The 25,837-nt window shown below is 35.4% G+C and overlaps 1 protein-coding gene across 1 annotated transcript in view; it reads left to right on the plus strand.

The window, feature by feature from the left end:
• The window catches only part of ATRNL1 (attractin like 1), a 509,295-nt gene that overhangs the window by 199,665 nt on the left and 283,793 nt on the right, over positions 1–25,837 (plus strand). Inside the window, exons 22-24 of the mRNA XM_074158859.1 lie at positions 9,230–9,324; positions 9,955–10,033; positions 11,249–11,406. Coding sequence (XP_074014960.1) covers positions 9,230–9,324; positions 9,955–10,033; positions 11,249–11,406 — 332 coding nt within the window. The remainder of the gene's footprint in view (positions 1–9,229; positions 9,325–9,954; positions 10,034–11,248; positions 11,407–25,837) is intronic.

Raw genomic sequence — 25,837 nt, forward strand, 5'->3', positions numbered from 1 at the left:
GAAATTCATTCTCACATGCTCTTTCTTTGCATGGAAGAAGGCATATAAATAGTAAGTGCTGGCATATTTTGAAGCTCATTCTGCTCTCATTACATTTAGCAAAAATGCAAGATTTGCCAGTTTTATAGTAAAGAGTTCACAGTAAATGACTTTTTGTTTTGTCACAATGGACAAGTATTGTCGGACACCAACATATTTCAATATAACAATGAAATGAGGCGGTGGATGACAGCTAGATACAGATGACAGAGGAATGAATCAGGCAGCTGCTCTGAAAGTTCAAAATAATTATCCTGACTGAAAATAGGTCTGGTGGTAACCCCCTAACTTTGATGTAATACAAGCAGAATTTATTTTGGTCACAACTGAATATGATTTATAGCATTTGATAGTGGAACTTGGTTTCAAAAGCAACATTTTTGCTGATAGAGAGGAATATGAATAGGACTGTTCTCAACAAACTCTTGCTGGAAATAGAGAACAATCACTAGAAGGAGCAGGAGAGGGACAAACTGCCTGTGCAATGAAGAGGTGAAATTATGAATTTTAGAATCGGCATGAATAGAGAGTTCCTTAAATAGAAAAATGTGGGAAGACTGAGCGTGATGGGTCTGATGTTGCAATTGTGAGGGAGGTTCTTACAACTTTAAGTGGTTTCAAGAAGTGAAAATTAGAACAGCACTACTTTATGAGGTTTCTATTCACAAAACTAGTTATTGTAGTCCAGTAATACAGAATTATGATGAAAATGTACCAACCTGGGCACATAATTGTCTTCTTGCCTTTTAGTGTACTGAAGATATTGAAATAATGTTACTGGTGGAAGTGAATGGTTGAAATATAGTTTCTTAACTTTAGTCTTAAAAGTTTTCATTAATACGTACATGGTTGTACATAAGGCCAGCCATTTATTCAGTGAATTAAGAAGCTTTCTATCTTTTTGTTATCCATAGTTTGCTATTAAACATTTAATTTTCTGTTTCATGGCTAGTACTCTTAATCGTGTACCATCTCTTCCTTCAGATTTAGTGATTTTTCCACCCATCATAATTTCAAATTGGCTGTAAGGGTTCCATTGAGTAAGAATATGCTGGTATCTTCTCATGTCCATCACGCTAGTTTTCAGCATGATTTTATTATTAGTTATCAGAAAAAAAACGTGAAGAAACACTTTAGTCATTGCTCAGATAAAGATCATGTGATCCTCACCTACCATTTATAGAATGTGATAATTAGGTTGTAGTTGGGAATGAAACTATGTTGTGAGTGGATCTGGTTGCATGCTCTGTTTGTATGACTGTCTGACATATATTGCAGTACTTGTGGGTTTGAACTTTTACTAAACTTTAACTTTTGGAGCCAAAATGCTAGACGTATTTCTCAGAAATTCTGTATATGTATGAAAGTCTTTTGCCATGTTGTTCAGTTGTAGAAATGTGTATTAAGAAACTATGTGACAGGAGCCATGGGAGAATGGCCAGTGGCCAAAGTTGGAAAAACCAAGAATGTGTCCAGTTATGCATGTTCTTCCTCCCTTTCTGGGAACTCGGGTTCATTCTTCCCTCTCTGCTAAGATATGTAGTGAACTGGGATGGTCTACTGGAAAGATCTGGGGAAAGGGAGAAGCCAGCTCAAAAGTAAAGTGGTTCTCTAGAATTTACTCCAGCCTGATTGTTAAAATTGCTTAATAAAACCCCTCTATTTGAAATATGCTATTTAGCAGTGGGTGCCAGGAAAGTGGAAGAATTAAGGTTGCTGGGACAATAATTTTTGATTTGCCTCTTTGTTAGGGCATGATTGTGCAACTTTTAATAACATGGCTACATACTACTTCCCAAGGAACTTTCCTCTATAATGGACTGAATGAATTTGTATGGGATGAATCAGTAGTAATGTAATGGAAAGATGAATATATGTTCCTTTCCTGTTTCGTTGTAAAAGTGGAAAGAATTACAATGAATGATGGAAGGAACTACAAAATAAAAATGATCATATGTAGTGTTATATAATTCAAAATATTATGAAAAATCAAACTCTAGGTATTTCAGATTAATGGATGTCTTTGTCCTTGGTCTCTGTTTCATTTCCTATCCTATAAAATGGGACTAATAACGCCTGCTCATCTCACAGTAATGTGGTAACAAATTCATTAACTTTTCTGAAGAACTTAGAAAATGATAGTGATGAATACTATAGAAAGCCACATCAGAAATTAATTCTGTCTTTAGAAAAGGGTTTGTGTGGTATGTAGTAAATGAGGCATGGGCCCAACACTGAGTACTGAACGGAGAACAAAGTGTTGAATAGCTGCCCATTAACTGAGCACTCACCCAAAAATAATTCACAGGCACCCTTGATTGCAGTGGTTCATTTTACAGTCTTAATAGTCCTCTTTAACATACCTTTTTTATATAACTTCATCACTAATTTATACTAAACATATCCAATTTTTAAAAAATATTTTTTTAAAAAAATTACCAATGTAATTATATATTCTGAGAGTTGTAGTAGCACTCAGAAATACTGAAGTAGAATTTCAAATCAAGACTTCTCTGGCCTTTGTTCTTTTGGGAACATTCTGACATTTTAGAAAATACAAAGTTTTCTTTTAATACAAAAGCTGGAGTATGGGAGTAAGTCTGTTCCTTGTTGGATATGAGTATAAAACTCCCATATTAAGCCATATTAACCATATTAAAAGTCATAGGCCTTCAGTAAAGAGAATAGTTTCTTGAAAACTAGCAACAATTCTACGATTAAACGATTGCTTTGAAATTTATTTTCCTCATTTAATTAAATGGCTTTCTTCGCCTAATTATTGTTGTGTTCTCACATGTGCTCATTACTGACATTTTGAATTGATTTTAATGACTGCTTTTGACTGTGAAAGCAGTCAAGGGTTTTGAAAAAATCAAAATAGAGATGTGAAAAGACTCAATAACCATAAGTCCTTGTTATATTTGACCATTGATGATGTCAGGATGCTATTGTGGTCTTATCTCCCAACGTTCTTTTTCTACTTTATTCAATGATTTTTAATGCAAAATGAAGCAACATGCCTGGGAACAGAAATTAGACTGTAGGACTCCCCTCTCCCTGCTGAGTGCCTGGGTCATTTGACTTCTCTTTCTCTCTGCGAGCAAATTGAATTTTTTTTTCCCTGCTGGTAGGAATCCTTCTGCCCCTTCTCCCTTGCCTGCACTAAGGTGATGGGGCACACACTCTGCGAGGTGAAAATAGGAGGAGTTGGGTTTAATATTATCAAAAAGAAGGCAGCCTACAACATACTTTCCTGGTGAGAGCTCTGAAGAGGAGGCTGCACCACAGTGACCTGGTGGCTGATGCTTGTGCTGAACTCTGTAGTAGCGGTGCTTAGGATGCACTGGGCTGACTCCTGGAGAAACTTTGGCTCAAAAATATACCCAGCTTGTAGATTCCAAAAACTGTGTGTGGTGGGGAATTAAGATCTGAGCTGTGAGCTCTGAGTTTGTGTAGATTTCTATGTCCTCAAGAACTTTTCCTGTGAAACTTTAGACATAAAAGTTCAGGGAGTTTATAGATTATACTCTAGTGTGTGGCTGTTTAAATTCTGTCTGGCTGCCACTTGAGTCACCTGCATCTTATATCAGATTTGAGATGAAGGTCTGGGCTGCATATCTGAGCCAACAACATACTCTGCATTTTACAGTCATTTGTACCAGCACAAAGTAGGAAGGGATTGTTGCTGTTGTGATGTGATAGTGGTTCTGTCTCTTTCCCTTGCCCGTTGGTGTAGGGAAACTCTGAACATCAGTTGTTTTGTTTTGTTTTGTTTTTTAAATTATTTCAAAGAAAATGTAAACATGAAGGATATTGATGGCATAACAAAACAGAAATGATGGATGTTGAAATTTTACTGAAACAGTCTAAAACTGAGACGAAACTGTCTTCTATGTATTTCCAAAACATTGAGAATATGTAGAAGAGCAAGTAATTGTTAAAAAAAAATGGTGTTTCAGGTAAATTCTTTTTCAGTTAACATTTCTAAAAAGGAAAGAATGCAACACTCATTCTGTAATGTCATTAATATTTTTTTCAACAGTTAAGCATCTACGCAGTGCTCAAGATAGTTAACTACCTAGTCTCTTTGGAAAATCATTATAGCTAATTGACACTTTGTGAATTTAAAGTGTGTTGAGAATTAAGTTTAGATTGAGGAAATACGTTTTGAAAAAGGTGGGATTCATAGTCTAGATTTTTTTAATTCTTACAGAAAAATGGAAATCACCAAAATGAACCACAGAGTGCATCAGTGATAATTCTCAAGACGAAACATTTTCTTCTATAATTCACTGAAATAATTCTATAAGTTTGTATATTTAATTTTTTTATGTTAATGGCCATTGATAATATTTTGATTGCTACCTCTAAGTGTTGTTGTTTGAATTTGTTTATTTTCTTTTCAAAGTTCACCAGATCTTGAAAACAGTTATAAAATCTTGTTTTAGTAGGTCAGCCAGGTGAAAATTATAAGATTGCTTTTATCAGGTGTTGCACATATTGCAGTTTGATGATTATGTTTAGTATTTATCTTTGTGCTTTCAATATATGCTACAATATAAATGCAGCGAGACTTTTTTTAGTTTCTGTATGTGATCCAGATTTCTTTCCCAGATGAAGCGATCTGTTGTGTGTGTCTTTATAAACAGAAGCACTTATGAAAAGTCATGTGTTTGTGTAAAAGGTAGAAATACTTATGGTGGCTTTTTAAGGGTTTAAAGTAGAAACAAAAATACATGGAGTAAGATCTCAGGCTTCTCTAAATTCCTGATTGTAAATATACACAACAATATATATCAACAGGATATAGTGAATGTACTTTAATTAACTCTTTCTACATTAAGCTATTAAACATTTGGTTATTTATATGTTTAACTATTAAAAATAGGTCGTACTTTTACAACTAAATTTTACTTTATATTTTGTATTTATTTCCAGGCTGAGTGGCACTAGGAATTGAGAAAATATGCTGTGATACACAGTGTAACTGCTTAGTTTGTTTATGCTCACTTCCAATCTATTGGCGTAGATGATGTTTTAGGGTTATGTTGAGGATGGGGTGTGGCAGCAGGAAGGAAAGCTGTTTGCCTGTTGTAGTCTGTAGAAGGTAAAGCCTTCTGGAGGAGAAGGAGGTGATATTTTCCCTGAGAGCTGCTGACTACATGTGGGGGAAGTCTCTCCCATGGTATAGGCTGAAATGGAGGGAGAGAAGAAGGAAGGAGAGTGAGACAGCCAGCAGCCGAATGCAATAGGTGAAGGAGAGACTTCTTCACAATCCCTTTTAATTTCTACTTTCACTTTGAATTTAATCTTAAATCAGTTCTACTAATTTATATCCTAATAAAACCTAGCTGTAGAGCCCTCCGGAGATCTGGTATATTCGATTTAAGAACAGGTCCGGGCAAATCTTTCCAAAGTTTTGGCCAACCAGAAGGATCCTCACTGTGAAAATAAACTTTCCTCCAGGTTGTAAAACTTCTTCAGCATACTTTTGCAGTCCTCAGAAAGAGGGGAAGGAATGTTTGCTCAGTGTCAGCTCTTTCATTTGCACTGTTGAATCATATAACTGCATGAGGCAGTGCTCTCATTCAAGTCGTATGCACTTTAGGTATCTTCTCTGAATTAGAATTGTCTCTGAAGAGATACATATGTCTGCTTTGCAGCATCCACTCTGTGGCCAAGATAGGTCTAATGATTTGTCCCTCTCTACTGCAGGTCTCTGTGGAATAAAAAATTCATCATTCATGTCTGTTAGTGCTAAGAAATATGCTCCTTCTCAATAATTCAGTGAAGATCTCTTCCCATTTTGTAAGGCTGGTTTGGCATAAGTTAAAGGTCCTTTGGTACCTTTGAAGAACCCCATGTATTGGCTCTCAGAACTATTCTTGAATAACACAAGCTGTGTTGTTCAAGGCCCTTTGAGTACTACAGAGGAGATAACGGCTGCTGTGTGGGATATATAATGATCTTCGATAATATTAATGGAATGATTGCTAATTAATAACACCATAAAATACTTTGGGATATCCTGACTATAAAAGGTGCTATATGTAACCAACTGTTTCTGTTTTTCATTATTTACTGTTTCAACAGTATTGTAGATAAAAATCCAGTAAAAAAGTGGAAGTGTTTTTCAGATTTGTTACAGATGGTAAAATTAAGAGGAGCTGTATAGTTTAACATCTTTTATCAATATAAGAACTTTTCCTGCTTTCATTGAAAAACAAATTCTTATTTTCTTGGCTTTTGGCCAATAAAACATAAATTAAAAAGTTAACAAATAAACAAAACAACAACAATACAACAGCAACAACAAACCCCAGGAAAAAAGCAGTCATATTGCTTGAAGAGTAAATGACTGAAATTTTTTTAACTTGTATGCAGGAAAGCCGTTTCTTCCTATATGACTGAGAGACGAGAGTCCTGTGTGTACTCCCAATTTTGCCTTCTGGTAACATCTTAAGTATATATTACTGCTGGTCTTTGGCTGATGCTCTGCATCTCTGAGAGGGCACAATCTGGGCCTAAAGGAAGATGGTGTCATTTTTAAATGGTCATTTTCTCTGTGTTGTGAGAAAATCAACAATATCTTGTCCAGAAGGTTTTTCTACACTGCTTCTTGCATCTTGTAAATAGCCAGGAATTCTGTAGGGGTGCATGCTGTGATGCTAGTCCACCATACATTTACAATAACTCTGGTTGCAGATTCATGCTAAAGCAGTCATTTGTATTTTGTGGCACCCCAAATTGACCAGATTAGGAGATTTAGCATATCTAGGCATTATTCCTAGCCTTTTGGCCTTGCTACTCATGATTATTAAAGGCTTTATTAATCCCTTTAATAGAGGTCAATCTCTACTTGTCATCTTTTGCCATCCTGCTACCTTTAAATATGTTCTGTGCAATGGTAATTTTACTTTAAATACGTAGATAAGGCACACTGTTACTAATAGAGTCAATAAGACTTTATTAATTAGATTTGCATAGTTAAGAAGTGTAGAGTAGTATTAATAAATAAATGGGGTCTCTTAGTTTAATATTTATTCATCTTTCACCTTCATAAGCTTGCAAATACCTGATCAAACCTCATTATCTAAGACATCTACATCAACTTATTTGAATAATGGAACTGTGGTGGCTAATAACAGAAAAAGTGGACTTTTAATCTTTGAAGGTCATGGTAATTCCTTTCATGTAACTCCTTTATTTTCTAATTTTCTTTGCACAACACAGAGTAAAAAAACCAAACCAAAACAAACCCCAAATCTCCCAACAAAACCACAACCGTCCCCCCAACACCCTCCCCCCCTCCCCCATTTTCTTAAACTATTAAGACAATACAGTGGGCTCTATTCATGCTTCATTGACCACTAAGGTTTTTTTCTCCCTCTATGTCAGGCTTCCCATGGGATGCAATAGAATGTATTTTTTCAGATGATGTGTTGCTATAGAAAAGGTGATTGTCAGCAGTAAGCAAACTATCGAGTCCGACAGAAGGCTGACACAGCTTTTTCCTGCTTTGAGTTAATCTTTCACTCTCTTTCTGTTTACTGATTTTGTTTTTATGATCACATATTTTTTATTTGTAACACACTGCATGTGTGGTTTTGGTGACTAGTAGAATGTAATCTTGAGAGGAATCAAAATAGGGCTCCAAAATTACTCACTAGGATGTGGCATCAAAGATGACTTGCATCTTATCATATTTTAACATGCACAAAATAATAATCTAAATCATGTAAATTTAGAAGTTACCTCCTCATTTCTTGTGACAAAGGAAAAAACAGCATCTTTGGATCCTTATAGAACCATAATGGTTCAAAGAGTTAGAAGATTTATTATATTAGATCTGAAGATATCTGCTCCTGTAACATCATTCAAGATCCATCCACCACATCCACCTCTCGTTCACAACTGGCTGTTGCACAAGGATTATTAATTTGTTAACACAATTTACAGCTCTGAGGGCTCTGCTGATTCTTGACTGTCTGACTGCACTGAACAGTCCCTGCTGGGATTCTACATGTCACCCTCTGTGAATTGCAGCAATGGTCATCCCTGGTGACTGGATTTTTTTCTTACATTATGGAGGTGCTGGAAACCTGCTTCACCCTGACAAATCCACCCCTACCTCTTCCCCCTGCAGAACAGTTCCTTTTCAGTCGTTCCTAGTGCTATGACCCAGCTAAGGGTTAATCTCATTCCTCCAACTTCAGAAACGCAATGAAATAGCTCAAAACTTATGTCTTCCGACTTACTACAATCATTTTACGCTCTTTCCAGGAAGAGTTAAGCGTGATTTGGGTCATCTGAGGATGGCCCTTTCTCCTTTCTGCACGTACACTGACTTTGGCTGGCCAGCAGGGCAGTGCTGCTGGTGTGCAGTGACAGAAATGGCAGGGACAGGGACTGCCTGGCAGACGCCATTCCTTCACAGGCTGGAAGAAAAACGTGTAGAACAAATGTAATTTAGAAGTGTAATATGTTATCTTTTTGAGTCAGTACTAAACTGGCACTGGTTTCTCTTGTACGTATATCACTTGCCACTTACAAAAACTCTTAGAATTCTGGCAAATTAGAAAGGATGTGCTTGGTGGTCACATAATTTCTATTCAAAATTTCACTGTGCCATTATTAGCAATCTTATTTACTACAGTATCATGCCTTCATACTATGTAATTTTATTATAGATGCAACTTTTTTTTCTGAAACTTTTAAACCTAGTAATTCTAAAATGTGTCATGGTAATGTAGCTATGTAAACCATTTAGGTAAGATAGTAAACCATATACTGTAAAACTAAAATATTTAAATGCATTTTGAACAGTTTTTCAATAATTATTTTAACACTAAGAATGCTTGATACTGTTTTGGAAAAATACTTTACAAAGAATGACTATTTCAAGTTATTTGTAATAGCTGCTTTGGCTCTGTGATAGAATCTGTTTCTTCATTCATTTTTCTTTATTTTTTTTTTTGCTACTGCTTAATTTAATTTCTTTTATTGCTTCAAGATATTATAGTGTGAATACTTAAACAGTGAAATCCATGTGAATATTCTGACTTGTAGATTACTCTGTGTTTTTTAAAATAAAAGTGAATGGTAAAATTTCAAGTGCTTGCATAACATATTGTTAATATGTATACATTTGCATCTATTTTATTATTTTTAATTTTTATTTTGCCTACAGACAGCCTTTTGATTGATTACCAGTTTACCTTCAGCTTATTACAAGAAGATGATCGCCATCACACTGCCATAAATTTTATAGCAAATCCGGAACAGGTAAGAAAATACTATTAACTTTAGACAAGTTTTGGAGAGTCATGATTAAGATTTTCATTTGCTTGACTATGATTAGAGGTTTCTGAAATGCCTGTAAACTATTAGAGATATTTAAAATCTTTTTGAGAACTGGAAATTATTCTAGTGCATTTGTTGAAAAATACCTTTCTAAATGGTAGATGTACTTCAGATCAACTAATACTCCAAAAAATTATCAGCTGGTTTATTTTATTGTTGTTCCCATGAATAACAAGTTTTAGTATCTTCCTGAGATGAATTAAAGAAGTCTACCCTTCAGTTAAGAAATCTTTATTAGCGGATGAGGAAAGTAAGGTTTGGGTTGTAATTAAAATGTAGCCATCTGCCATATATTTTTTTCTTAAGTTTTATAAAGAAAATTATTTTATTATTTTTATCACAATCTGAAAAGGTAACTGCTGTAGTTATATGCTTACTGTTCTTAGTGAAGAAAAAGAGAAGATTGCTCTTGGCTCTGAATTATTACCATTTCTATTTAAGTTTAAAATGAAAAAATGGAAGATGATTTAAAGGCTATATATTCACTTATGTCATATTGAATACATTCTGATGTATATTTTTAACTTCAATATATTTTCTTTTTCTATGTAGTCAAATAAAAATTTGGATATATCAATTAATGCATCAAACAACTTCAACCTCAATATTACATGGTCTATTGGTTCTACAGGTGAGGGTGAATTTTGGTATGATGACTTTTTCCCATATGATTTCATGATCCCTTAAGCTTTTTTAACCTGGTTGTCTCTTTGTTGCTAATTTTGATAATAAAACTTTACCAAATGTGTTCTTTTGCCATTATCATTATGCCATTATTAATTATATTATTTAAACCTCAGATGATAATTTGCAATCTGAACAAAGCTTCATTAATATGTTAACTTTCTCTCCTATTCAATTAAAATTACTTTGGTAGGAAAAGCTTGTAGTCTATTTAAATTTTTAAAATGATAGTGTTATGAAATGCTGTGATTTTAATTAAGATAAATTGCTTCCTTAACTACTGCAGAGACTGAGATTTTATTTCTTTGTTTCAGTGTTGAAGCTAAAAATTTAATAATTAACCTTAACATTGATATCAAACAGTAAAGTTCTTCTGTGTATGCTGATAAAAGGAGCTGCTTATCTATTTTTCTCCAACTTTGAACCCCATTACTCTTCTTTGTTTTGAGAAGGAAGAAAAGCTTTATTTAGACAGTTTCTCTGAATTGGTTCTATTGACTTTCTGAAAACACATCCAAGGAGAAGCATGATGGTTTAAAATGAAATCGTACTAAAATAAAAAAAAAAAATCTTTTTAAAGAGGGCTCAGAGTTTGTCTCACATAAACTCGTGAATTTATTCATTAATATAATTCTGAAGTATTTTAACATACCATAGTTAGTAAACTCTTTTTCCTTTATTTTTACTTAGCGCAGTCACCCATGTATTTGCGAAGAAGGATGTATGTTTATTAGTAGGTAGATTATTAAAGCTTTCATGAACAATTAAAACTTTACAAGAAGAATGTAGGATGTAGACAAATTCACTTTCAAGCTTTATTAATCTATGAGTTTTATAGAAATTGAATGTAAATCACTAGAGGAAAGCTATCTGTTCAGCTGACAATAAGAGCTTTCATCTAAAATTCATGTAACTTCTGTCAATTTTATGATTTGTTCATAATCTTTTGAAACCAGTGTAAGAGTTTCTGTTAATTCTTTGCATGTATATGAAATACACCTGATGTGCCATTTAAACTGTAATAAAGGGTTATTAAAGTTGTAGAATGATGACACTAAAAGTAACTCAAGAATTTAAGTTTCTTGTGCAAATTTACTTTGGCACCTTTACTGATGATTAATGTTTGTCATAAATATGTATATCTATGTATGGATTTTTTTAGCTGGAACAATATCTGGAGAAGAGATTCCTGTTGTTTCTAAGGCTAATATTAAGGAATACAGAGATAGCTTTTCCTGTGAAAAATTTAACTTTCGGAGCAACCCAAACATCACTTTCTATGTCTATGTCAGCAATTTCTCCTGGCCAATCAAAATACAGGTTAGTATGACTATTCTGTGCTTATAGAGATGTTGACAACTTAGCTTTACATTGAACGTTGTGTTTTCACTCATACAGAAAGTATACAAATAGCATTATTTGCATGCTGTATTTTCTATGTATAAGAATGACGTTATGATGCTTGTGCTTTCAATAGGGAATCAGACTTCAGACTGTCAGTTCTAAAATCTGAAGTTAAAATTATTGAACATAAATATTTATTTGGAATATCTCTTACGCATTTAGATGTATATGCAAAAGAAGGCATATGAGTGCGTGTACCTAGATATTTGTGTGTAATCTTTCATTAATCATTAGCTTGCTTAGCCTCTGATTTTCTTAAAGGTTGAATGTTTATATCATATTGCAACAGTAAAGCCATCAGGTAACACTAAGTGTATTTGGTTAGAATTTATTTTCTTCTTTGACTTCATTGGAATCAATTTCCCTGAGTATTTTCTGGAATAGTGAGATACTGTGCTGTGGCAGACTCAAAAAAAATCAATGCAATGATGGTTGCTTTGTTTTTTTCCCCCCAGAAGTTTCAGCATTATTTATGGTTACCATTACTATAGCTGCATTTGTAAATACTGTGTCCCCTGCACCAGTCAAGGAGCTCTTTATGTGGATGATCAGCTTTTGGCTATAGCTCCCTTATGGAATTAATTCTTAAAAAATAAATTGTTAAAATGATAATAAAATTTCATAATTCCTAATGATTTGCTCAAGAAACCAGAAAAAGCTCAAAATATTTGCCATAATTACAAATATACTACAGATTTCCATTTTGGTGGAACCTCCTCCTCCTGCCCCTGTTTTTATAAAATACAGACCCTGTTTCATACATATATATATACACACACACACACATATATATATATATATATGATAAAATCATCTGCTGAGGAGAGCAGCCTCCTGGATTAAAGCAATCGTCTTCTAAGAAAACTGGCAGAGAAATATTATTCCTGTGTTAAGTAAAGCTAGACTTTTCTTGAATGTTAACTGTAAATATGTTACACAGTGTTGAAGGATGTGTTTGTGCAATTTATTAAGATTTATGCATGAACTATTTTCCATAAAAAAAACCCTGAAAGTTAACTGTTTTCTTCATATTAGGGCTATTTTTTACACTTGCCAATCCCACTTTCTAAGGACAGAAAAACTTCAGTTGCCAAATAGCCTTCCTAAACAAACACATGAAGCAATTTAAGCTGTAAATGCATTACACACTCCTTTCACCTTTAAGATTGGAAGGTGCCTATATCATCATTGTAAGACAAATGTGATTAACGTGATGTATTCCTAAGATGTGCAACTCTTTGTTCGATGTCGGCAGATTCAGCTCCTTCGCAGCTTCCGCTGCAGCATAAGACCTTAACAGCAGCATGTTTTAATGCTTGACGCAGGGAGTCCCTGATGATTGGTTACGTCCCTTCTTTCTTTTTATTTTTTTTTATCAGACTTTTCCTTATCTGCCACAGGTGCACAGATTTTCTTGTATTTATTTTGAGGCACGTTGAAATTCATCGATCTGGGCAGTTCTGTCTCAGAAATGATTTTGCTTGAGTATTGTATTCTTTTTCTGTCCTACTTATTTTTCATAAAAAAAATTCTTCCATCTAGAAATTAAGTCACTCCAGTTTTATGCAGTGGAAAAGAAATGCTTAGGTCCAATTATGGAAACTGCTTCAGGATGTTAATATTTTCCTCTGTATTTGCCTTCTCAAATCAACAAGATTATTGGTTAGTTCTCAACTTCTTTATGCTCTGATTTGTTCTTTTCCAAGGTAATATCTGAAGTTCACAGTACCTGTATAGATTTCTTGTTTGGTGCTCTAGGAGTAGATAAGATCTTCAAATGATAAATGGAGATAGAAGTTTTCAGAGAAAACAAATTGTTATTATTTATTATTTTTATTTTTTTATTATTATTATTTTTATATAACTTTATGATTCTGTATATAATAGAAATATAATTAAATATAATATAATATAATTTAAAATAATATATATTTAAAAGAATATAATTTAAAAAATATATGAACCTTTCTATGACTTAGGGTTAAGAGAGGGAAGTTATAGTTCATCCCTACGCAGAGGCTGAAGTTTCCAAGGCCAATACTGAATGGCCTTACAGTTCTAATATTAGTGATATTCTACATCTACGTCTCTTACCATACCAGATTTCACCTTCACAATATGCAAAAGTGGTTGATATCAGTCTATTACTGTATTAGAGAGCTCCATTTAAAGGATGATAGTTCTTACAAAGATGATGTTCCTGTTATACTGATGAAAGGACTATTTGAGAGAGTCAAGATACTGATGTTGGATTTGAGTTCTGTTTTGGAATGAGGAAATCTTCTACATGGTCTCTGAATTAATTTTCAAATGTTCTAGAAAGTAGTGTCCTGAATTAGCCACCTCTGACTTTCCGTGGTGATTAGAGAGTTACCTCTGTGTTCTAGCGCAGGGCTTTAGATGTCACAGAAGCTGCCCTATTCATAAATGGTCTTAGACACCGAACTACTTGCACTGTAGTCCTTTCCACTAATGCAGTCACACTGCATTGGTCAGATCGTGCTGGTTAAAAACGTAGTGATGTTTTACATCAACTCAGTGCTGAAGGTTTCACTTAATCCTGTTAAAGCTAAGGAAATTACTGTGGCTTCCTTGAGAGGTACTCTGTTCACAGGAATAAGTAAGATAGCAACATGAAATTTGGCACATGCTTTTACTCAATACTTTTGTAGAGGAGTAAATACTCACTTCAGCACACCTAGCATTTTTCAGATACAATTTGAGTACCAGTCTCCTGTATTTACATTATTCATGGTGACGGTGACTTATCAAGAATAGATTATATAAAGACTGAGTTTCTAAGGAAGCAGGAATAGTGATCTTACTTCCCTTGTAACTGGTATTTGAAGTTTTGTTATTGATATGCATTTCACCCTTCTCCTTTTATGCCTCCTGTTACACTGGCACTGGAGCTAAGTTTACTTGTGTCTTTCATTGGGAAGGTTTGAGTGTGTGTGTTGGAGCTACTGCTCTTACCATTTCATTTTCTATAGGAGAAGGAACAGAACTCCTCATTATACAAGGTATTTAGTTTCATTTTCTGTCAAAGTCACCTACGTTACCTGTTTTTGCATTCAGTTCTCTTCAAGATTTTCATGACTACAAGGAAAAACTCTACATCCCAGCAGGTGATTGTTTATTTGGATCAATGCCTCACAGTTTTTTCCTCAAGTACTTTTATTATACATGTTACCTATTCAGAAAGCCTGGAGGTTTTTTCCGAAATCTTAACAGATCCCTGGTGAATCTAACACAAAATATCCTCTTTTGAAATATGATTTCCTGACTTTGAAAGAAAGATATGTACTGGTTGTGTCCATACAAAAATTGCCTGAAGATCTGCTGGTCTATGATAGCTCTTCACCAGCCACTACCCAGTGATCCATTTTATTTTTGTCACTGGTGAGCAAAAATTCCAAAGACCTCAGAATACAAGTTCTTCAGCTCTGCCTAGCAGTGAGTTACTTGCTGACCACAGAAATTACGTAGGAAATTTTCAGTTTCAGATGAAGTCCTGCTCTCTGTAAAAATGTGCTCTAGGTTCCCATTAGTCAGCGCCCTTCTTCTGTCCATAACGGCTATGGGCACACAGCTGGGTGCTCAGCCGGTGAGAGAGCTCTGCAAGCCTCAGGGGAAAATGCTGCATTTGAATTCTCTGATGCTAAAAGCATTTTATTTAGCTATAAGATCTCTTCTTCCTTGACATCAAAGCAGAAGCAGAAATGTGACATAGTTGCATAAGGGGTCATTAGAAAGATGGTGATATAGGACATCTTCGGCTTAGAGCTGTTTCCACAAATAGACCTGTTATCGGGTGTAATGTGGACAGCTAGCAGTTTTTCTCAGAAGTACATAGTAGTTCTATGCTGGCACACAAATGTTGGATGTTTTCCTGTTGAATTATTGGAAGAGTTTATAGTGCACTTTTTGTCCATTTCTTGCAGTGCAGAGTTGACTGGAAAGTAGGGATGAATACAGACCCGTAAGCTGAGCTGTTCCAGACTTTGGTAGGCTACAGTAGTTTATCCATCTTTTCAGATAATTCTGTATAAAATACCTTTATTATTAGAGGGTTCATGTGTCCAAGTAATAGCACATGATTTATAATCCAGGTTTGCCATCCCTGCGTTTCTCTGAGTGTCTTTACAGTCCCAAACCTTTAGGTGTACCATGTTATATATATCTGTTAAATAGGACTCCATGAGAAAATGCTGTTGTCTTAAATAGATTTCTGAACAGAATATGTGGCAAAGACCCATAACTTGTTTCTGCTCATTTTTATTTTATTTTGAGAGTAGATGTAATTCAGACTCCATTGGTAATGGAATTCGAAGGCTGTAACATTTATTGAAAAGCAGTAACTCAGACTGTAGCCAGCACGTCAAATAATGGTCAGTGGTCCCTGAAGTAGTAAGCAGTCATAAAGCTTGGGCTTCTGACAGCTATGCAAATATTAATAACAGCAGTAACAACATGTTCTTTGGTCTCAGGAAACTAATTTTATAGCAAGGGATTTTTGTCATTGAAGCTGGTTACAGATGTCTTTCCTTTTTTTTTTTCTTTTTTTTTTTTTTCTTTTTTCATCAGTTTCTCCCATATTCTGAAAAGTAGCAAATGCATATGAAAAACCCAGATACCCTTAAAATGCTGTCCTGGCTCTCCAGTTGATGGACTCTGTCCCTAAGGACAGCAATAGCATTCCTGCTTCCGGATCAGCTGCTTTCATGCACCTTTATCTCTTTATAACTGTCAGACTTGCAAGTCTGATCTCAACTTGTGCCTGAGCAGCAAAATTTTCTGCCAGTTTTAAAGCTGTATCTGGAGATAATAATAACTGTTCTACTAGTTATTTCCTTTCCTCCCTAAAGTGTAAATGAAAGATTCACAAGTGTCAGAGTTTTAATTGGGAGGGTCAGTTTAAATTACAAGGTTCAACCTCAGCGCAAAGCTCTACCTGGCAAAATTAGGTTTGTATTTAATGAAAAAAAATCCTGTTACTCATTTTTGATCATAGAACAGTTAATCCCTTACATATTTCCATAGCACAGAACAATTATTTTTACAGCAAACTAAGACATGATGTTAGTGTACATGTAGAATGCCCAAATGTGTTGGAAAGAAGGAATTTAATTATTCTTAAACAAGCCTACCGCAAGCGTTAGTAGCGTATTGTTGCATTCATTTCTTTCAAAACTATCTTTGGCACTCTGTATTAGTTCGTATGCCAGAACAGAATAATGAATTATGGTGAAGATTTATGTTTTGTTTTTATGTAGCACAACAAATAATCAAAACTACTTCATATATAAATTTTCAAGGGATTTTTTTTTTGTTTTGTTTTAAAGGGGAAACTAGTGTTCTTTCAGCTTACTGGCTCCTGTTTCAGAATTGATTTTCTTTCCCCCTGTTAATAGCCTGCCTGTAGCAACTGAAGAAGTAGTATAATTTAAATCAAGAAGCATATCTACCCTAGTAATAAAATTTATCGTGTAGCATAATTTATTTCAGCTTTTTTTTGTTGTTGTTTTGGAGTTCATTTTGAATTTTTAACATTCATGAATGACTCATACTGTTGTAAAAACTTCAAGAAATAAAACTTGTCAGTCACTGCCATTTGAAGTTATAACAGGACCACAAACCTAATTACTAAATTAACAAATAAAGATCAGAGCTTTTTGATTTTTAAACCTCTCTTAGAATTTTGCAAAGGTCATGATTCTGGAATTTTTGCTTGGGAAATGTGTATTTGTCCACTTGTAGGTGTGCTCGTACAGAACCTCCTCCCATCAGTGTTTGCATACCTAAATCTAATCTATACGATTTATGGTGAGCGATTCCATTTCTAAGTGCCTTAATGGTTTTCATAGAGACTGCCGAGTAACTGTGTGTAGCTGTGTGTGAAGACGCTGTACTTCCTGAAACACTACAGGTATCGACGATGAAGCTTCCAAAATTACTTTGATGTTTTCTTACAGTAAATATAAAATCTCTCTTAAAAAGAGGTTTGAAGGTGGTATACCAAGAGCAAAAACCTGGGAAATCCACCAAACCATCATTTAGTTACAATTCTGCAAGGAGCAGGAAATTTGTTTGGAACTGGAAAAGAAGGCATCTAGCAGTCCAGGATGGGCTAGTTTATGGATGACTGAGGTATAACCTAAAATTTAAATATATCCTTAGCTTCAATTTTCAGTAGGGATGATGATATCGATCAGAGTGGAAAGTCAGGATTGATAATAATAATTAACATATATTTATGAAACATAAATTTATGAAAATTATCCTCAACAGAGTTGGATGGAAAACTCAAGATTAATGTGCTCAGATTAGGCACCAGGTAATATCCATCCTAGAATCTGAGGGAAGTGACATGTTAAATTGCAGGGCCAAAAGCTGGAGGGCCACAAGACTGGAGAAAAGCAAATGCAGGTTCGTTATCTGAACACAGCAAAGAAGTGATTCAGGTAACAACAAATGGCTCATCTAATAACCTTTCTGGGCATGGCAGAGTTTGACAGAAAAAAGTCTGGAGATTCAGATTTATATCTTGCATAAGATTGTTTCTTATATCTGATAAAATATCTTTTCATATATTTTACATTGTTTCTCAATTCAATGTAAATAGATTTTTTGCTCTAGAGTTATTTTTTAGAAAAAAAGAACTCCACTAAGTAAAGGAATTAAAAATGATTTTAAAGTGAAATCAGTGGGACAGCGGCATGGATGTAAAGATCCATTTCTTTCAGTACTAGATTCTAAAGCTAAACTCCATTCTGTTTTTCAACACATTAAATAGCATTGTTAAAAATTCTGTGTCATAGTTGCATTATTACAGGTATATCTGTTACATGTGTAATTATTGCATTATATAAAGTAGTTGAAAATTACTACCCTAATGTGGACTGTTACAGTAATTATAATTACCTTTTTTCTTTCTGAGGTAATCAAATATAATCCCAGAAACTGACTGATTCTTGCCTTGGACATTGACTGTCTATAATATCTATAATTTATTTCCTTGTAGTTGCAAGGCTGATGGTATGAAGAATAATAAATAAGACTGTATAATATTCCCCCCAAAATTTATCTACCCAAATCCAATATAGCATTTCCCAAAATGCTTCCCATGAATCCTGAAGTATTGCTAAAATGAGGAAGTGTTTTCTGTAACAAATAATGATAGAGATGTTAATGTTTGTCTTAAAATATACCAGAACAAGGTTGCCAACCATATTGTGCCAACTTCTACGCCACACATAAATGTGTTCATTTCGTTACTCTCCCTGGTACATTTCTGTTTCCAATCACCTTTGAAAAGGTTTAATATGAGCCACCGGAATATCTGTAAATATTTAACATAGTTGATATATTTCTCAGAAAGCAGAAGCACTGTTAATAGTTCAGCTGATGATTTAAGGGAACCAAAACACCTAATTAAGAGATAATTAGTCCTCAATGATGCATAGTTTTAATTGGTGTATAATTTGAATGTCTGAGATAAGAACTCCTGTAACTGATGTGCCAATTGTATAGGGTTTTCTTTTCCAGACAGACCAAGGCACCATCTACTGGTAGCTGTATAGCACAATAGAGATGTATAGATATGGTATTTGCTAATAAAAATTATCTCCCTGTGATGTTTAGCAAGTAGATACTGAGATTTTTTTCTGCAATTTCCATTTCCCTTATCTACTTAATTAAGTAAATTGTAGTTAGAACATTTAGACTGAAACAGAAAATATTGCTCAAAGATAGCTTTTATTTGTTCAAGACTGCTGATTACCTATAAGAAAATAAATAAATTATTCATCTTGGGATTTTGGGAGGAAACATATGACAGGGTATAGAAACCTGTTTTTATAATAATAAGAGAAAAAAACCCTTCAAAGATTAAGAATCTCCCTGAAGAAAACATCCATGCCTTGTTGAACTGCAGGAGCCGATAAAGGTCATGCACAGTGGCTCCCACACAGTCAGAATAATTTGAAAGTAAATGTTTGGTTCATAGGGAATCAGAATGGAAGTAGGAACACAGTGGTAGGGAATAGATATTTTCATCCTATTTATCATGACTGTCCATTCTAAAAACCTTAGTTACCCTCTCTAACCAGGATTTTGTAGATAGATGTGAACAATGTGCAGAATTTCTGTTTCTCATATTTTTGTTTTAATTTGGATTTGTGCCAAACTGGACAAAATCCATGTTTTTCAACATTTCTTAATAAACAAAATGTCAGTGGCCCAAAATCAACTTAAAAATTCCAGCGTGAGGTGTATGTGAAATAGGCTTGTTGGGAACCTCACATCTGCAGAGTAGCGATGTCAGTCTTGTCAGCCTCACCAACACGATCACAGTCCTGACACTCAGGAATTTCAGGTTTTTAAGTTAGAGTAGCTTTTGGGTTTCCTAAGGTCCTCTGGCTACAGGTGTTTTGCTGATCAGGCTGCTCTGAACTGTCACTCAGAGCTACAAGGTACCTAGACTAACTGGATCCCCTGTCTAAAAACACAAACCAGAGCTCATTTACATCATGGGATTGTCCTTCAGCAGCAGCATGTGGTCACTTGTCCTATGAATTGGAGGCTCCAAATCTGACCTCTGAGCACTGAACCAACAAGGTGTGTCATGGTGATCTATCTGTGAGCCAGTGACCCTGGAAACAATAGTTTCCAGCTCTAGGTAAACTTGACAGCAATGACTGAAAGTACAGCTCTGGGATTTTGTTTAGGACTTCAGAGCTTAATTCCTCAGGCTGAAGCAAAACGCTAGAAGCTGTAGGGGTGCTTGTGGCTGAGATTGCAGAGCTCTCTAACTCCCAGGTTTCCAAAAGCACTGAAGCTTCAGAAGCTGAGGCTGTTTATCTGCAGGAATGTTCTCAGGAGTGAGCTAAGTTGCCATCAGCATCCTTAGCACAAGGAGTCCTACCTTAGATTAAGCAGGCATTCATGCTTAAGGATGTTTATTTTAGTGAATCAGTACTTTTGACGGCACTCAAATTTGTAGGAGTTATTGCAGTGACAGATCAAAGAAGTCAAACTTTGTGTATGCTACTAGAAGGCAATCATTGAGAATGGCAAATAGGTGCCTTATGTTGGTCTTCAGAACCTCTTCTAAGGTATTTTTGTTGTGATGAGATATTTCATGTAGACTTCTGTGTTTTGCAAAGCTAAGTATTAATCTTTTAACCTTATGGTCAATGTGTTAATTTCCATGATGAAATAAAAAAATTAAAGTATTAGTGAGACTCCAGGATTTTCAAATCCAGAGCCATTCCATGGTTCCTCATGGGTTAACTAATGCCTGTATGGTTTGAGCTGAGCTAAGCAACGTGAAGATGGGAGGAAGTCAGTCCACAAATGTCATTCCTGAGAAACACAGAAAAAATAGCACAAGGTTGGGCAGAAACACAAGCTCCTTGTTTAGCAAGAAGACCAGCTCAGACCTGCAAACTTAACTGTTAAATGGGCAGATGCTGGGGAGCTGCTGTGCTCTTTGTTAGATTGTAGTGTGAATGCTCACTTTAGACTGCGCAAAAGGGCACTAGGACTTGGATTCTGTTTGTTTTCATTGTGAACTGTTGATTGTTAGTTTCTATTTTGAAATGCTTCAAGGACCTTTAAATTGTGGTAATGAAGTAATTTTAAAAATCTCTTGAATTCTTTATTATCAGGAAGCTAATTTCATATGTTTTGAAGAAACAGAAAAAAACCTGCAGAACTGCTTTGTCTGTATTAGACAAACATACTCTGTGCCTTCAGGGAGGCAGTACAAACAACTATCAGACATAGATAACCAGTTAAGCATATTAAAAAAGAGGGTGGAGAGCTTGCAGGTCATCTGCTTTTTTTAAAATTGGGCTTTAAGTACATTAGTTACTTGTCATTACTTTTTCACGTAAGCACTTGATTTCATTGCTACCTTGGTGTTATATCTCATAGATAATAAATCCAGAAGGGGCTGCTGTGATCATATAATCCAAAATGAGACATAAACTAAAGCACAGGCTTTCACAAATTAATTGCTGTTTGAACTAGACCATATATTTCCAAAAAAAGATCCAGTCTTAAGTATTTCTAGAAATGGGATATGCACTAGACTCCTACAAAAGTGCTCTGTTAATTATTGTCACTGTTTAAAAACATTTGATTCATGGTAAGTGTAGCTTTCCACGGGCTACTCTTGAAATACAGTTTTATGCTAGAAAGAAGAGCTTCCTCCTATAAAGGATGCGCTGTTGTTTTAAATACCTACCATATACTCCATCACCTTCAGTTTTTCTCCAGTCTTACTGTCATTCTTGTGGCTTTCCTCTGAACCCTCCAGTATTTCAGAATCCCTTGAGAATCATGGATGCCAGAATGGGATATGTTTTCCCAAGCATTGATTACATCTGTTTCAGATAAAGCATTAATGATGTGCTGGAGGGGACAGAAAAAGGGTGCTTTTCAGCAGCTCCCCCATGGGCCACGCTGTGCTGCTGACGGGAGCAGAGCAACCTTAGCACCACCCTTCCTGCTCTTTCCTCTTGTGACTCCAACCCAGCCTTTTCCTAACGATCAGTATTTTCCTCTCTCCATTCTGGGTTACCATAGCCCTTTCATCACAGCATTGGGAATTTAATGACTACCTACCATAATCCCAAATGTTTTTCAGTATCACTGAGTCCAAAATCATCCTTGAAAATTGTCTTCCTTCTTTGATTCCACATTTATACTAACAAAGGCAGTTTTTATTACTTTTACCTTCCCCTTATCCTCCTGTACAAGTGGCTTGGTAAAAGTGACCTATTATTTTCACATTCTTCCCTCAACATGCCAAAGAAAAATATATTACGTATTATATTGTTTTCTTGCAAGTTACTTGAAAAGGCTTTAAATAACACTAGAAAACAAAGATCCAAGAATCTCACTGTGCCTTGCATTAGAAACACATTTGTACAAATGCGAATCTCTATTTGCAATTACGTTTCACATTAGTTAAAGTTTAATACGTGCCCATGTTGGATTTGTATTATTCTATTTTCTCAAAGCTGTGCTTTTGCCAGATGAATTAATGCAATCTCTTTGTATGTATAAACAGGAAAATACCCAGAAGGAGTAGAAGTTCTGTTACTTGTATGGTATGGCTACGTATGTTGATGGACATGGGTTTGGAGATGGGCTATATAGGCATGAACTGGAAAGCAGTGATCATAGAATCATAAAATGGTTTGGGTTGGAAGGGACCTTAAAGATCATCAAGTTCCAACCCCCCTGCCATGGGCAGGGACATCTCCCGCTAGACCAGGTTGCTCAAAGCCCCATCCAGCCTGGCCTTGAACACTTCCAGGGATGGGGCATCCACAGCTTCTCTGGGCAACCTGTTCCAGTGTCTCACCACCCTCACAGTAAAGAATTTCTTCCTAATATCTCTGACTCTTCCCTCTTCCAGTTTAAAACCATTACCTCTCGTCCTATTGCTACACTCCCTGACCAAGAGCCCCTTCCCATCTCTCCTGTAGCCCCCTTCAGGTGCTGGAAGGCCTATAAGATCTCCCCAGAGCCTTCTCTTCTCCAGGCTGAACTCCTGAACTCCAATTCGATCAGCCTGTCTTCATAGGAGAGGTGCTCCAGCCCTCTGATCATCTTTGTTGCCCTCCTCTTGGCCCGTTCCAACAGGTCCATGTCCTTCTTGTGCTGAGGACTCCAAAGCTGGACACTACTACAGGTGGGGTCTTATGAGAGTGTAGTAGAGGGGTAGAAGCCTGTTCCTTGACTTTCTGGCCACATTTCTTCTGACACAGCCCAGGATCTTCTGTGAAAATGAGTAAGAACTGCTGGTTATAGAATACTTGTTTTGAACACATATATTAAAGTTGATAAAATTGATTTTTAGACCAATACACTCTACAAATTTTGCTATTCTATTCCTACATTATTATTTATTTTACTTAAACTTTATTCATAGTTCTAATCTTTCATTCTGTTGCCTCTTGATGAACATACCTTATAGAAAACTGGGGGAAGGTAAATCTTCTGTCTTTCTTTCCTTCCTTTTTTCTTCTTGTTTCATGATGTACTCATTTTACTTTCTTGTCTTTTCCTTTTATTATTATTCTTCCAGTGACAAGAAAAATACGCAAGACTGACATTGTTACATATTGCAGTCTTGTTAAAATTGCCGTATTAACTAGTAGTCCAGGTAGTGAAAAACCATTCAAGCTGTCAGATATTCTCAAATGAGTGAAATAAAAGCTGTTTGTATGTATATAGAATCATCATTACTCCTTTGTCTCATAATACCATCTTTGTGCAGGCTTTGAATTGTTTTCATTTAAGGTAATTTTATTTTTGTTTTATTCCCAGTGGTAGTGTCTGAGAAATTCTCTGCTGTGTACGTATGACAGTTTTACAGAAATGACTAATTTTCACTTATAAGAAAGTTTTAGCATTAATTATCTCTAACTGTAGTATTTAATATTGAATTTCTTCATCAAATTAATATAGATATAGCACAAAATTCACTTGCTGTTGATACAGAAGTTCTGAGTCTGGTAAATACAGAATATTTTATGGTAGAAGAACCTGTGCAGGTCTCTACTCCAAACCCCAGCTAAGAGCAGAGCCAACTTCAAAGTTAGATCTGATTGTTCAGGTCCTTGTCCAGTCAATTTTTATCCTTGTATCTCATGTTGCAGTTTATGTCCATTGTATCTAATCCTCTCTCTGAGCATCTCTGAGAAGCCTCTGACTCTGTTTTCTCTGCAACCCACCCATCAGTTTGTTGGGTGGCTTGCAGATAGGGATCAGTGATAATATTCCTTTTTTGCCCTCTCCTGAAGACATTCAAAGTTAAGGACTTACTACTATGTGGCAAACTGTGGGCTCAATGAATTTACAGAAGACATTAAGATCACTCCTAGGAATTGAGTGCAATTCAGTGTATTCTCCTTGAAAGTCCCTCCAGCCCCAAGGATTTAAAAATAATGGAAGTGGTTCTAAGTCTTGAGATCATTATTTAATATAATAACTTGTATAATATAAATAGAAGATAGTTTATTTTGGTATTTATCCAGCTGTTAGGCTTGTAGAGCTCCATATTTATATCTGCCTTCTTGAAGAAAAAAATGTTACTTAAATGGTGTCTGGATGGTCTCCTAAGACAGAATGAGATGTGGCGTTTGTAGACTTCTAATCAACATCATAATAAAATAATTGAACAGTATTTTCTATTGGAAATGTCGTTTTAAATTTTATCCTGTCAGATCCTAATTTTTCCCTTTTGGAGTTGCTGTCCCAGCACGTGTCTTCTTTCAAGACCACAAGTTCCTTACTATGCCCACATAGTTGAATTAATGTGTAGTGCTAGAAAGTGATATGATCAGATGTTTCTCTCCAAAAACCACCCGAGAAACTTGTAACTCATGCTATGGAGGAGACTTTGTGCCACTTGTAGTTGCAAGCTATGTCCACCACACAGCATAACATTCAAATTGCCTTTTCAGTTTAATCTTTCTTTTCAGCTGATATATTTCCTGTATAGCACAATATTATCCTTATTAAAATCGTGGGGATTTTTCCCTCTTTCTGGCATATGGTTATTTAAATATACATTCCTATATTGAAAAATTGACAGTGCTTGTGTGTACACACTAGAGATTGGAAAGAAAAAGGAATGAAGTACATCTCTTCAGTGGCAGGAAGAATGAACAAGGGGAAATAATGTAAAGCAGCATTTAAACTGAAATAAAAGGGTTATTGTTAGTGTTACACTTTGCAGAGTTGGTGGTGAGATGTCAGTGGAGAAAGTATTCACAACGTGTACATTCAAAAAATTTAAAAGGAACTTTTTGACTCTGCTTTTCTCATTGGGGATGTATTCTTGCAACACTCATTAACAGGAGCGTGGTGTAACTGTATCACTGCATCCATGCCAAAGTGAAGGCATTCGGTGGCATTTTTTGAAGAGCTTATGTCAGCTCTTTGGTGCGAAAACAAAAAAAAGATGTGTTTTCTGCCCTAAGTAACAGCTATATTAGCACTCTTGTGGTTAAGTCCCGTGTGCATACACAAGAACAGATTTTTCCTTAGCTGTTGCCTTCTCTTTAGGCATTAGAAAAGGTGATAAGCTGTTTTGTTCACATCACACCTCTATTAACTACTGTAAGCTGATAATGCTTTTTTTTTTTTTTGTAAAATGATTACACTGATTTTTTTTTTACTTTTTTTTTTTCTAAACTAATAACACTTCATTTATATTCTATGGGCATTGACCACAGAACTTCATTTGTTTTGAAAATCCTTTTTAAAGCTCTGTTCATCTGTGGTAAGGCTAGTGGTGGTAAAAAATCAATTGCAGCTGTATTAT

The sequence above is a fragment of the Numenius arquata genome, chromosome 15 (assembly GCF_964106895.1).
Source record: "Numenius arquata chromosome 15, bNumArq3.hap1.1, whole genome shotgun sequence".
NCBI classification, from domain to species: Eukaryota; Metazoa; Chordata; class Aves; order Charadriiformes; family Scolopacidae; genus Numenius; species Numenius arquata.